The sequence below is a fragment of the Streptopelia decaocto genome (genome assembly GCF_964273445.1).
Source record: "Streptopelia decaocto genome assembly, chromosome: 26".
NCBI classification, from domain to species: Eukaryota; Metazoa; Chordata; class Aves; order Columbiformes; family Columbidae; genus Streptopelia; species Streptopelia decaocto.
Genome location: NC_138681.1, coordinates 2,870,912 through 2,883,551, shown reverse-complemented (window position 1 = coordinate 2,883,551; position 12,640 = coordinate 2,870,912). Strand labels below are relative to the sequence as shown.

At 50.5% G+C, this 12,640-nt stretch overlaps 1 protein-coding gene across 1 annotated transcript in view; it reads left to right on the top strand.

Annotated features, from left to right (window-relative positions):
- LOC309450358 (olfactory receptor 14A16-like) overlaps window positions 1–12,048 on the top strand; it is a gene marked incomplete at its 3' end in the record, with an annotated part of 259,029 nt that extends 246,981 nt beyond the window's left edge. Inside the window, exon 2 of the mRNA XM_082073177.1 lies at window positions 11,090–12,048. Within this exon, the coding sequence (XP_081929303.1) occupies window positions 11,113–12,048 (936 nt within the window). The 5' untranslated portion in view covers window positions 11,090–11,112. The remainder of the gene's footprint in view (window positions 1–11,089) is intronic.
- Window positions 12,049–12,640: the final 592 nt, after the last annotated feature.

Here is a 12,640-nt window from a genome sequence, read left to right as displayed (position 1 = left end):
TCAAAGGGCAGTGCTGTGGTACGAGAAATCATCCAGAAGGAGCAGGAGATCAGTCCATGTACTTGTGTTTCCAGGAACAGCATGAGAGTGAAGACACATCAGTCAATGTATAGAAATAGCAGGGTGAGAGCAAGGGGAGGAAGCGAGATGGGTGTCTACAGCCTGCAGGGAAACAGCAGCAGCTGAGGGACAGTGTGGGACAACCTGTGGTGGAGATGGCAAAGGGCACTGGCAGGGCTGGATGTCACCAGGAGAACCCAAGTCTTTGTCCCCTTGGCTATGGCCATGGCCTCTGCCACCAAGGCCTGTGAGGAGACGTGTTGTCCTCAGGCACTGGGGCACCTCATGGCCTCCTGCACACCCCCATTAAGGCTGGGAACTGTCACCCCATTGTCCTTCACTCACACCACACAGCCCACATCCCCTGCCCCAGGAAGAGCCCTGAGCAATGTGTGAGGGACAGGATCTGCCTTCCCAGGGGCTGGGGGTCAGGCCTTGGCCTCTCTGCTTCATCCGACTAACCCAGGGTTTTCTCAGCACCTCAGCTGCCTGCACGTTTCCCTTTGTTTATCTGCCATCATGGCCTCCAGTTCTCTGCTCTAGCAAGTCCCTGGGGAGGCTCTGCTAGTACTTGCCCTCAATGGAACTCATTAATACTTCAAGGCACTTAGTGCTTTTTTCTCCTGGCTTTGACTTCTGGAAAGGTTTGTGCAGTCTCCTCTCAGCACCTGAGCAATGTTCAAGGACTCAGCACCAAATGCACCATGGGGCTCATTACACTCAAGAAAGCTCTAGCAAACCATGTCTCTTCTTGTAATTTCCTTCCAATCTTATATGGTTAATTAGAGAGTTTTCTTTGTGTAATTATGGAGAAAGATTTCAAAAAGCTTCTGATAAAAAAGTCTTTCTATTGTAAAGGGTGTATTTTAATCCTTTTCAGTTTGGAGAAGATGTGATTGCAGCATTGTCTGATGTTGATCCAGGGTCTCTCTAAGGAGGTCTGGACTGGCTGGAGAAGCTGTCCCTCGAGGTCTCACACTGTGTGGACAACCTTGCTCCTCACCTCCCAACCCCATCGTTTCTCTCATTGGCCCCTGGGCCTTGCATCCCTTTTCCTCACCCCAGCCTTCACTGCATCTGCAGCTGGATGTGCCAGCTCCTTTGCACCAGCTCCCACCTGCTCTCCTTGCAGACCCAAGTGCTCACAGCAAAGAGGGACTTTGCTTTACCCTTGAACACACAAAATACAACTGATGAGAGTCATGATTAAAAGAAGACAGACTCCTCAACTGAATGCCAAGGACAAGCTGCCACCACTGAGGTTCACCTTCTCCAAGGCAGAACCATGCAAGAAATGTTTTAGACAGAAAGGAAATTATAAAATAAACACAATAAAAGAGTTGGCTAAAGACAGAGTAGACAGACTACTGAAAGACAAGGAAGCTTTTAACTCCTTGAAGCTGAAAGCAGCAACTGGGTTGTTGACAAGTGTGTGAGTGATCAAACAGTAAGAGGAAGGGAAACCCAGAGAGCAATGGCAAGTGTTGTGTGCAGATCAGCTGCTGGAAATGGGACTGCAGACATGGTCAGTTTAGTCAGGGCAGGAGGAAATACCTGGAGGAGGAGGGAGATGAGATGCACAGATAACAGAGAGAGTGCTGAGAAGGCAAATCTAGTGCAGGATCAGAAGTTCTCCTCTTGCTCTTAATGCACATCCTGAAAAGTCTCATTTTGATCTAATGGGAAAACACTGATATTTACAGTATTCAAAACAAAGAACAGAGAAATAAAACACCAATAACATTTGATTCTTAAAGTTGCAAGAAGACACTATCTTCACTTTAAATCTTTCATTTGGTTTCCTTTTCCCTCCATTTAAAAAAACAAATGTTCTGAAGATTTCTATCCTAGCAAAGCCTACAGCATTAAGAAAGATAATTGATCTGTTAATTGAACCGTTCTCTTTTTAGAATGCCATGTTGACACTGATCCCAACAGATCTGTGTTTTCTATCTATGTGATCATAAGGAAAAAAAAATTTATGTGTTGATAAGTATATAGTAAAATATATAATTGTATCCAGTTACTCAGCAAAATACATTTCCTACCAGCACTCTGAATGGAAGAATCTTTCTTCTGAGAAACTGCTGCCTCCCGAGCATCTGTGACTTAAGACAGGAATCTGCAGGAGAACAATCAGCAGTGGATGGGGATCAAGTCGGGGTCACTGGAACTAACACAATCCTCTCCAGTCTATGGGACAGCAGGGGCAGCATCCCAGGAGCTGGGACAGCAGGACGGTGTCACAGTGAGGCCACTCTCCACCATCTGTGAAAGCTCATGGAGACTGGGGGGACTCCCTGACCACTGGCAGCTCTCACACAGTGTGTGCACTGTTCAAAATGGCCAATGGGTGAGCAGGGGAACTAAGGGCTGTGCCCCAGAGCATGTCCACTGGGACCCCAATTCTGGGTGTCTGGAAGAGAAGGTGACGGGGTTTGCCCAGGGCAGGTTGTGCCTGTCCATCCTCTTTGCTTTCTGTGAGGAAAGGACAGGGTTGTGGATGTGCGGAGAACATTGATGGTCTGTTACCTGGAAGTCAGCAAGGCATTCAGCATCATCCCCCACAATATTCTTGTGTCCAAGGTAGGATATTATGGTCTGTGTCAGTGTGCAAGTAGATGGGTAAAAAGCCATCTGGATGGTTGGGCTTGGAAAGGTGCTGTAGAAAGGGAGAAACTTTCCAGTCATGAGGACAGTCCAGCACTGGAAGCTGTTTCCCAGGAGTGCGCACTCACTCTGTCCCAGAAAGTGACCAAGATGTGTTTGGATCAAGCCCTGAGCAATCTGGTCTGACCCTGCTGTGAGCAGGAGGTTGGTCAAGACACCTCCTGAGCTCCCTTGGAGCATGAATGACACTGTCCTTCCTTCTCCTTCATGTTTTCAATTTAGGGACAGCTCTTCAGGTGCTCCCTGAGCACAGGAATAATTCACATTAGGTGCAGGGCTGCTTTGCAAGTGCCCCCAAACAGTCCTGACCACAACTTTTCCATCCCTTTTAATTTGCCCCAATCCAGGGTCTAATGCCCTTGCAGAAAGAACAGCCCCCCTTGTTAATCCGTTCATAGCAGGTTGTTCAAGAGGTGTCAGCATCCATGTACAGAGTCTGCACAGCACCCAGGCAGCAAAGCCACCATTACAGAAATGGAGATGAGACACTTGACCAGCTCCTTGCACACAGATATCAGCGTGACATGTCTGCTGAGATTCCCGGGAACACCTGAACTGTAAGAGCAGAGCATGTGAGTCCTGGTTGGGTATCCTGGCTTGTCTCCTGACCCATGTGGTGCTTCAGGCTGTGAAGAGAATCCAAACCAGCCATTGGACTGGGGTAGTTCCATTTTACACGTGTCACACGGGGCAGATGAGGGAGCTCAGAACTCCAGACTCTGCTGCACGGTTGGGACTGCAGAGACTGGAAATGCAGGTGACAGTGTGTGTCAGTGCACACACATAAACATTCTGGCTTCCTTTGGGCCTTTGCACTGACCTGAGATGTGTTCCTTGGCCTCCTTTGTCTAAAAAAGAAACTGTTCTCCTATGCAACCTCCACATCACACCACTTAAGAAATAATTAAAAGGTAGAAAAATAATGAAAGAAGCACAATTTTGGGGTAATTCTGTCCAAGAGGTGTACTGTTTAAATGATTAAAACAAAAAAGAAGTGAGAGAAAAAGCATTGTTCTAAGAAATTCTTTCAAGACACAACTGCTGAGGTGTAGTAGATGCTTGGAAAAGCAAGAATGACTGTTGGGACTAAAATTAAAGAGATTTAAATCATCATGATCACCAGTGAGAATAAGGAGTTCCCTGTTACTGTTATCAGTGACAGCACCACTGTTCACAAACATCCTTCAGCCCATCTCCATTTTTCCTGGGCTCCAAAGCTCATCCTGCTCAGAGTTTGACAGGATTGCTGCAAACCCTGTGACCCAAATCTCTACAACTGTCTCTGCTCAACAGCCTCTTACCCCAGGAAGGGGAAAACTGCCAATGCAGACACCAACCCAGTGCCCAACCTGCCTGGAGAGCCAGGACAGTTGTGCCACACAACAGCCGCCTCTGAGGGAACCTGGAGGTGATGGGATTGAAATGGTTTCAACCCAAATCATAGAATCAGAGAATCATAGAACAATTTAGGCTGGAAAAGACATTTAAGAACATGAACTCCAACCCTAAATCAAACACTGCCAAGTACACCACTGAACCATGTCCCAAAGTGCCACATCCCCATGTCTTTTAAACACCTCCAGCAATGGAAGCTCCAATCCTGAGCTGGCAGGAGACCATTGGCTGCAGTTGGACATAAGATACTGGTCATGGCTGTGAGTTCAGCCCTCGCTGCAGAATGTCTCACACCCTCACTGAGGAGGGCAGGGGGCTGGGAGATGGGAGCACGTTTCAGTTTCCAGATCCCAGCACAGAGCCCAAACCATCCTGCCCTTGGACTCTGGATCCCATTTCCTGAGAGGCAAAGCTGGTGGGGCTTCTGTGGATAATCATGTTAAAAGGCATCAATAATCTTTCAAGTGTTTGTGTAATTTGTCTAGGAATGTCATTTTTTTAAAGAAAAAAAAAAAAAGTTTAACATGTTCATACTTAAATATCTGTAAAATAGCACTCTGCATGCATGAAAGACCCACTGGCAGTGCCAATCAAATAGGTTTTTGCAGTATATGGCAAGATACCCTGTCCACAAGTAAATATCTAAGTGGTTCAGATGACGGGTGGTCTGGCAAACGTCACCCTTTGTGTCCCCAGGTGATGGACACTGCTCATGTGCCTCTGCAGAGAGTGGCAGGAGCTGGATCCCCTTCTCGGGACAGACTCCTTCCAGGAGACACAGACACAGGGGAACTCATCGGGGCTTTACGGCATTTCACTGGCATCAGTTTTGACATATTGGGTGCTGTCCTGTGACTGCCCTTTCTGCACAAATGATCATACAAACACAGCCATTTAGTGAGACATGGTCATAAAGAGCTGTTATGGACAAGAAAGCTCACCATGAACTCTGGAGAGAGCGAGGAAGTTCATAATAAGCACCAGGAAGAACCAAGAAGCTCGAGGCCTCTTCTGAAGAGCAGGAGGCCTGAGCAGCCGTGATTGGCCATTGTAGGTGTGGGAGAGGGTCAGGGCATGTCAGGGAGAAGCAATGAGATGGTGATGGCTTCAGTGAACCCTTCCAGCCATGTCTGAGCCCAGAAATGGAAAGCAGTTGATGTCTGCAGGTGGAGGAGAAACAGGAGGAAGATTTTCCTGGCAATATGGAAGGAAGAAAGGCCTCTCTTGGGCTAATCATCTATGGCAGTGCCATTTGCATGCTGTGGGCATGGCTGTGCCTGGGAGATGGGGAACGGCTGCTGCTGGGGTGGCTGTGCTCAGTCATGGCCCATGAGCTGAGCCTGCTCTGCTCCTCTCTTACACTGCCCACACTTGGATGGTCCTCAGGAATCATCCATGAGCCTGGTGGATGCATGACCCTCCTGGAGTGATGGGTATGGATCCAAATAGGGGATTCCAGCAGGTTCAGGACTGGGACATTGAGGCAATTGGTGACCATTGCCAGGTGTATGAAAGAAGCTGGATGAGTTGTGAGGAACTCACAGGCATTTCCAACTCCACAGAAAAACAGAGTCTTTCATTTAAAGTAACAGCACTTGACATAAACACCACCCCAAAACACAAAACACTCACAGTGACCACAGGAAAAGCCTTGAAAACAATTGAGAAAAATCTACCAGGTCCCAGGGGTCAGGGCTCAGCCATTCTGGTGATGAACAAGCATCAAGGGCTCACATGGCATCAGAGCCACATCCACATGGCCCTCACCACCTGGAACCAGTGTCTCCAAGTCTTCACTTCACCAGCCTCCAGGGACAGGGACCTGCACTGGTTGTTTCCTGCACAGCTGTGTCAGTGATGGTCCGTCATGGGGTCACAAACACACTCAGAAACTTGGGGTTTGTTTCTGCCTTTCACTTCATCAGAGGTTTGTTCATTGTTCACACTCCTCTGGACCAAGAGGAGGTTGTTCCTGGCAATCTCAGGTGCCACAGCACAGCGATACTTGTGTTCAGGAGCTGGTCAAGTGAGCCATCTCCTGTTCTGTAATGGTGTCTCAGTTTGCTCAGGTCACCCCTGACTTGAGCCCGATCCACTGCTGGGTGTTCTCCAGACTCCTGCCTTCAGGAACAAAGGCCCAGGAGACCTTGCTGGTGAAGATGGAGGCAAAGAAGCCATGAAGTACCACTATCCTGACTGATGCTACTCTTACAAATATCAGCAGCAGTTCCACATTCACCCTGTCTATTCTTTTACTGTAAGGAAGCTGTGTCGGCTCATCTTGCTGCCCCCAGGCTCCCCTTAAAGTATCAAATCCAAGGCAGCTTTGGCATCATCCCCACATCCATGGACAAGGTTTCTAAATTCCTTCTTTGCAGCTTCCCCTGATTCCACCTCCTCTGTGGTGCCATTGTTCCCTGCAGCTCCGTCAGTTCAGGCAAACACCCTAATGAGATAAATGCTTCATTTCATGAGTTCTCAGAGAGATCATTCTTGTGCTTGGAGCAGGCTGTCCTGTAAGGCCTGTCATATTTCCTGAGCTCCTTCACCCTCCATGCCTACTTCCATGTCACCACCTCACCTGCCATTCAACAGTATGTTAAAGAGTTCTCCTCTGGAGCCCACCAGCCTGTGCTCTGCTGCTGGCCTTCCTCCCTCCCCTCTGGTGCCTGGGACCCCACAACAACCAAGGTGGACACTGATGTTCACATCCCTCACCAGCTCTTCCTTGTTTCCCAGTTCCACATCCAGGTGAGCATCACCCTTGTTGGCCCATCAGGCAGCCATGTTAAGCAGTTGGCCCAAGATCCTTTGGACTGTTGGCACCTGCAGCTTTGCCTGGCCAGTGAATGTCATTGCAATTACAGTTCCCCATAGGAACGTACTCATTGACTGGAGTCTTCCTTGAGTTGCCGACAGAAGAACTTTTCCATTTCTTCTACATGATCAAGTAGATTGTAACACCCAAAACATTTTACCCTATATTGTGTTTACATGGCAAAGTCTTGGAACTGGTCGTGGGGCTGGGTGTGCTACAGTTGCCACCTCTCTGAGAAGACAACAGGAGTCTGACCGACGTCAGACAGAGCTGATTTCAGCTGCTCCAAGACGAACTTCTTGCCAAATCTGAGCCACTCAGTGATGCCGGCAGCACCTCTGGGATATTGTATTTGAGAAAGGGTAAAAAACGCTGCACAACAGCAGGTGGGAGAGAGGAGGGAGGAGATGGGAGAGAAAAGCTCTGCAGACACCAAGGTCATATCCCACAGGACCCAAGCAGGTCCCTCAGCAGCCAAATCCTGCTCTCCTGAAATCCTGCTCTTGGCCTTGTTCTCATCTCCCAGGAGCCTCAGCTCCACTTTCCCATCCCTGACTGTTCCATCCTGACCAACTCTTTCTGGTTTGTAAGTGTGAAGTCCCACAGGGCACCTCACCCCACTGACTCCTCAGTCACCCGTGTCAGGAAGATGTTGTCAATGGGTTCCAAACCCTCCTGAATGGCCGGTTCCTTGCAGATATTGGGATATCTCAGGTCTGCCACGAGGACACGGCCTGGAAACATGAGGCTTCTTTCATTTGTCTGAAGGAGGCCCCATCTCATTCCTCTTCCTCATCAGTGAGTCTGTAGCTGATGTCCAGTCACCACAACACTGCCCATGTTGTTCTGCCCTCTCATGCTGACTCCTCAACCTTCAGCTGACATTGTCTGTCCCCAGGCAGAGCTCCACACCTTCCTGCTGCTCTTTACCATGAAGGGAATCTACCCCTGTAACTCCAGACCTCTGGCATTATGAGTATCAGAAACTGAAAACCCAGGAGATGATATTTATAGTGTCCTGTAACTCCTCATGCTGATATGTTGGGAGATACATCCCCATCAGGATAAACAATCTGCATGAAAACTTTAATAGCTGAGCAAATGGAGATTCAGTCCAGGGAGAGTCCAGACCTTGACAAAATCTGGTGTTCGCCCATCAGAAATCTCTGAATTTTGACAAGATGAAATGACAAGTTCTCAGTGGCCCTGAGGAGAAGGGCCTGGGCACTCCAAGGTCCCCACACCAGCCCGTGGTGCACGCTCACCATGAACAAGGCAGCTGCACACAGGGCTGCATGAGGAGGAGCGTGGGGACCCAGACACCTGCAGTTCTCATCCCAGTCGGTTCAGCACTGGTCGGACCCACACACACGGGTGTGTGCCAGTGTGCGGCTTCCCAGTCTGGAGCAGCAGGGAGGAACTGGAGAGTGCAGGGCTGTGCCAAGGCAGGTTCAGCACCTTGTGCACATGGTGTGGGGTGCTGAGGGACCTGGGCTGCTTTGGCCCAGCAGCGCTGGGGAGGCTGCAGCAGTGCAGGTGTAGCCTGAGAGTGCTTGAAGGGCGGTTTCAGAGGTGGTGGAGGTTTCTCCATAGTGGGAAAGAGCATGAGAAAGAAATAATGGCCGAAAGTGCAGCTGTGGAGGTCCAGGCTGGACATGAGCAGAAAGGAATGTGATGGAAGGGCAGTGCTGTGGGGGAGCAGGTCAGCAGAGGGAGTCTGCATCAGCCCAAGGCTTTGTGCTTCAAGGACCAGCTGGGGAGGATGGAGAGAGCTCAGCAAAGGAAGGAAGATGCTCAGACAGGAGCAAGGTGGGGCAGCAGGGGGGATGTCTCCAGCCTGCAGGGACAGAGGTGCAGGGGATGCCACAGCACAGGACAGGCTGTCGTGGAGATGATCACGGGATGGAAAGAGGCTGAAAGCCCCACCAGCCATGAGCTCCTTCTCCCCTTGGCTGTGGCTGTTGTCTGCACCTCTGATGCCTGTGAGGAGACACCTTGTCCTTGCAGCACAGGGGCCTCATGGCCTCCTTGTCCCCAGCCAGGAACCTGGGAGGTGTGGGACCATAGTCCTGCCCTTGGCCTTGCACAGCCCCACATCACACTGTCCCAGGAAGGGCCCTGGGCAACGTGGGAGGGACAGGATCTGCCTTCCCATGGTACAAGGTCAGGGCTTGGCTTTTGGTTAAAGGAACACAACCAGGTTTCCTCAGCATCAGAGCCACCTTTACTTTGCTTTTCATGACCTCCAGTTTTCTTCTCTAACCAAGTCTGGATATTGTTTCTCAGTAGGTTCCCTCAGTGGGACCCATTAACATTACAAGAAACTTTGGAGTTTGAATCTGACTTTGACTTCTTGAGAGGTTTCATCACCTTCCTCCAGGGTCTGAGGCCCATGGACTCAGCACCAAACCCACCAGAGGGGTCATTAAAGCGCCTTGGGCTGCTCCTGTGCTGCTGAGCTGGGCTGGGCTCCTGGGACACAGGGAGCTCATGGCAGCGGCAGCGCTGCAGAGAGACAGCTCTGCCCAGGAGCAGCTCCTCTGCACACGCACAGGGCTGAGGGCTCTGCCTGGGGATCTCAGCAGACGAGCAAGGCAGAGAGAGATTAAAGGTGGTCAGGACTGGGAGGATGACTGAGAGCTCACTGGAGGAGAAACCTTTGCAGCCCTTGCCATGGTAAGTCTCTGGTGCAGGGCAGTGCAGCTGCAGCTCCTGGAGGCATCTCCTGAAACTGGCACAGGCACAGCTGGTGGGATCTGTAAGGACGGGGCTCTTGTCAGGCCGTGTTGAACACTGTGAAGCCGGGTGAGCACCCAGGGGTGCCCAGGGCTGTCCTGCAGAGCAGGGTCCCTGCACCCCAGGGCTGTGCCGGGCAGGGACTCTGCCGCCTGCCAGGGTCAGCGCTCAGCCTGCCCGGGAGATCCCCACGGTCCTGTGGGGAGAATCTGCTGGGTGGAAAGAGCAAGATCTGGCTGGGCAGGGCTCTCCTATGGAGTGAGTCTTGTGTGTGTCAGGGCTGCTCACAGCTCCAGATCACTTTAGGACATGCCCAGGAGGCTTTTAAAGAAGCACAACAAGACAGGGGCTCTGTGAAAGGGAAGGATCCTGTTCTATCAGTCTCATACTCTGAGCTGTCTATGTGGCCAATGGGAAACAGAAACGCATGTCTCAGTTCAGCAGGAGGCACTGAAATTCCTAATCTGTTACTCTGAGAGCTGAATAAACCTGTGAGTATCAGAAATTGACACACCCTGGATTACAGACAGCATCAGGATCACTTTTCCAGGCTCATTATTGTTGGTCTGATGTTCCCATCAGAGCCGGCCACACAGAGCTGCCCCTGGGCAGTCCGGCTGCTGGGAGGGGTCTGCAGGGCAGAGCTGAGCACACAGCGGGTGGGATGGGGTCTGTGACACTGACAGGAGGAGCCCTGGGGACACAGACACAGCTGCAGGCAGGGACAGCTCCAGGCAGCAGAGCAGGGGGTGCTCAGCACCTCTCTTGGTCCTTCTCTGCAGATGGTGCTGGGTGCTGTCTGCTGGGCAATGATCTGACTGTCCCTTTGGCACATCCCATCTTCAGCAGCCCTGACTCTGCTCTGCCTGTTCTGCTGGGCTCACGAGCTGCCCCCAGAAGGGCCCAGCTCTGCTATAGGATCCCAGGGGTGCTGAGCCTTTCCTTGGGGTCCGCACTCTCCTCTCAGAGTCCTTTGCTTCTGTCTGTGAGGGGTCGTATCCTGCTCTCCCCATCTCATCTCCACCTCTGGGCTGGGGCAGAGAAGAGATTGCAGATCTGTCCTTTCAAACAGAGCTCCCCTGCTCCAATAGGTGTCCAGCTTGTGGTTTTTTAAAGAGTAATTTGCGTGCTATATAATCTATTGAAGTTTTCCATTAACAGTGGATTACACCTGAAATCCTTTGTGAATCTCGGAGCAGCCACAAACCAGCTCCCATGTCCCCAGTGCAGCAGAGCAGAGCTGGCTGCTTGGCAGCACGCGGGCAGAGGTCCTGCTGCTCACAGCACACTCAGCCAGCACACAACAGAGGAAGGAAATGCATTTCAGTTGGGGTGATTTTATAAAAAACTGAGTGGTTTTGTTTGGGGACTCTGTACTAATTTCAAGTTGTCATTTACTTTTTTGAACAGAGCCCCATGTCCTGAGGCAGCAAATGCCCAACAGCAGCTCCATCACCCAGTTCCTCCTCCTGCCGTTCACAGACACACGGGAGCTGCAGCTCTTGCACTTCTGGCTCTTCCTGGGCATCTACCTGGCTGCCCTCCTGGGCAACGGCCTCATCATCACCACCATAGCCTGGGACCAGCACCTGCACACCCCCATGTACTTCTTCCTGCTGAACCTCGCCCTCCTCGACCTGGGCTTCATTTCTACCACTGTTCCGAATTCAATGGCAAATTCCCTCTGGGACACCAGGGCCATCTCCTTTTTGGGTTGTGTTGCACAGATATTTCTGCTGACCTTCTTGATTGCAACAGAATATTCTCTTCTCACCATCATGTCGTACGACCGCTACGTTGCCATCTGCAAACCCCTGCACTACGGGACCCTCCTGGGCAGCAGAGCTTGTGTCCACATGGCAGCAGCTGCCTGGGCCACTGGGTTTCTCAATGCTCTGCTGCTCACGGCCAATACATTTTCACTGCCCCTGTGCAAGGGCAATGCCCTGGGCCAGTTCTTCTGTGAAATCCCCCAGATCCTCAAGCTCTCCTGCTCACACTCCTACCTCAGGGAAGCTGGGCTTATTGTGGTCAGCGCCTGTTTAATCTTTGTGTGTTTTGTGTTCATCGTGGTGTCCTATGTGCAGATCTTGAGGGCTGTGCTGAGGATCCCCTCTGAGCAGGGACGGCACAAAGCCTTCTCCACGTGCCTCCCTCACCTGGCCGTGGTCTCCCTGTTTGCAAGCACCTCTTTTTTTGCCTACCTGAAGCCCCCTTCCCTGTCCTTGCAGTCTGTGGATTTGGTGATGGCAGTTTTCTATTCAGTGTTGCCTCCAGTAGTGAACCCCCTCATCTACAGCATGAGGAACAAAGAGATCAAAGATTCCCTGAGGAAAGGGTTTGAACACTTACTATTTCAGTGTCATTAGGGTACTCACATGCTTTATAAGAACCCCACACTATCTCAGAAGATCTCAGGACTATCTTTTGTTCTTTTCCTTATTTTGCTATTTTGTTAATACCTTTGATAATATTAATTGCAATGAAATAGTAGTATTCAACTCACTTCTTGACATGTTTTTTATGAGCAACCACCCTAATGTACTGTCATGGTTTAACCCCAGTAGACATCTCAGCACGACACAGCCACTTTCTCACTCTTAGAAGGTGGGATGGGGGAGAGAACTGGAAGTGTAAAAGTGAGACAATTCCTGAGTTGAGATAAAGGCAGGTTAATTGGTAAATCAAAAGTTGTGTTCATAAGTAAAGCAAAATAGAAAATTCTTTTACTGCTTCCCATAGGCAGGGAAGGTCTTCAACCATCTCCAGGAAAGCTGGGCTACATCACACATGTCCCAGCCATGTCCTCTCCCAACTTCCCTCCAATACCCAGACTACTCGCTGGTGTGGTGGTGTGAGAAGTAGAAAAGGCCTTGATGCTGTGTAAGCACTGCTCAGCAGGAACTAAAACATCCCTGTGTTATTAACACTGGAGCCATGGCCATGGAGAGCAGTAGGACG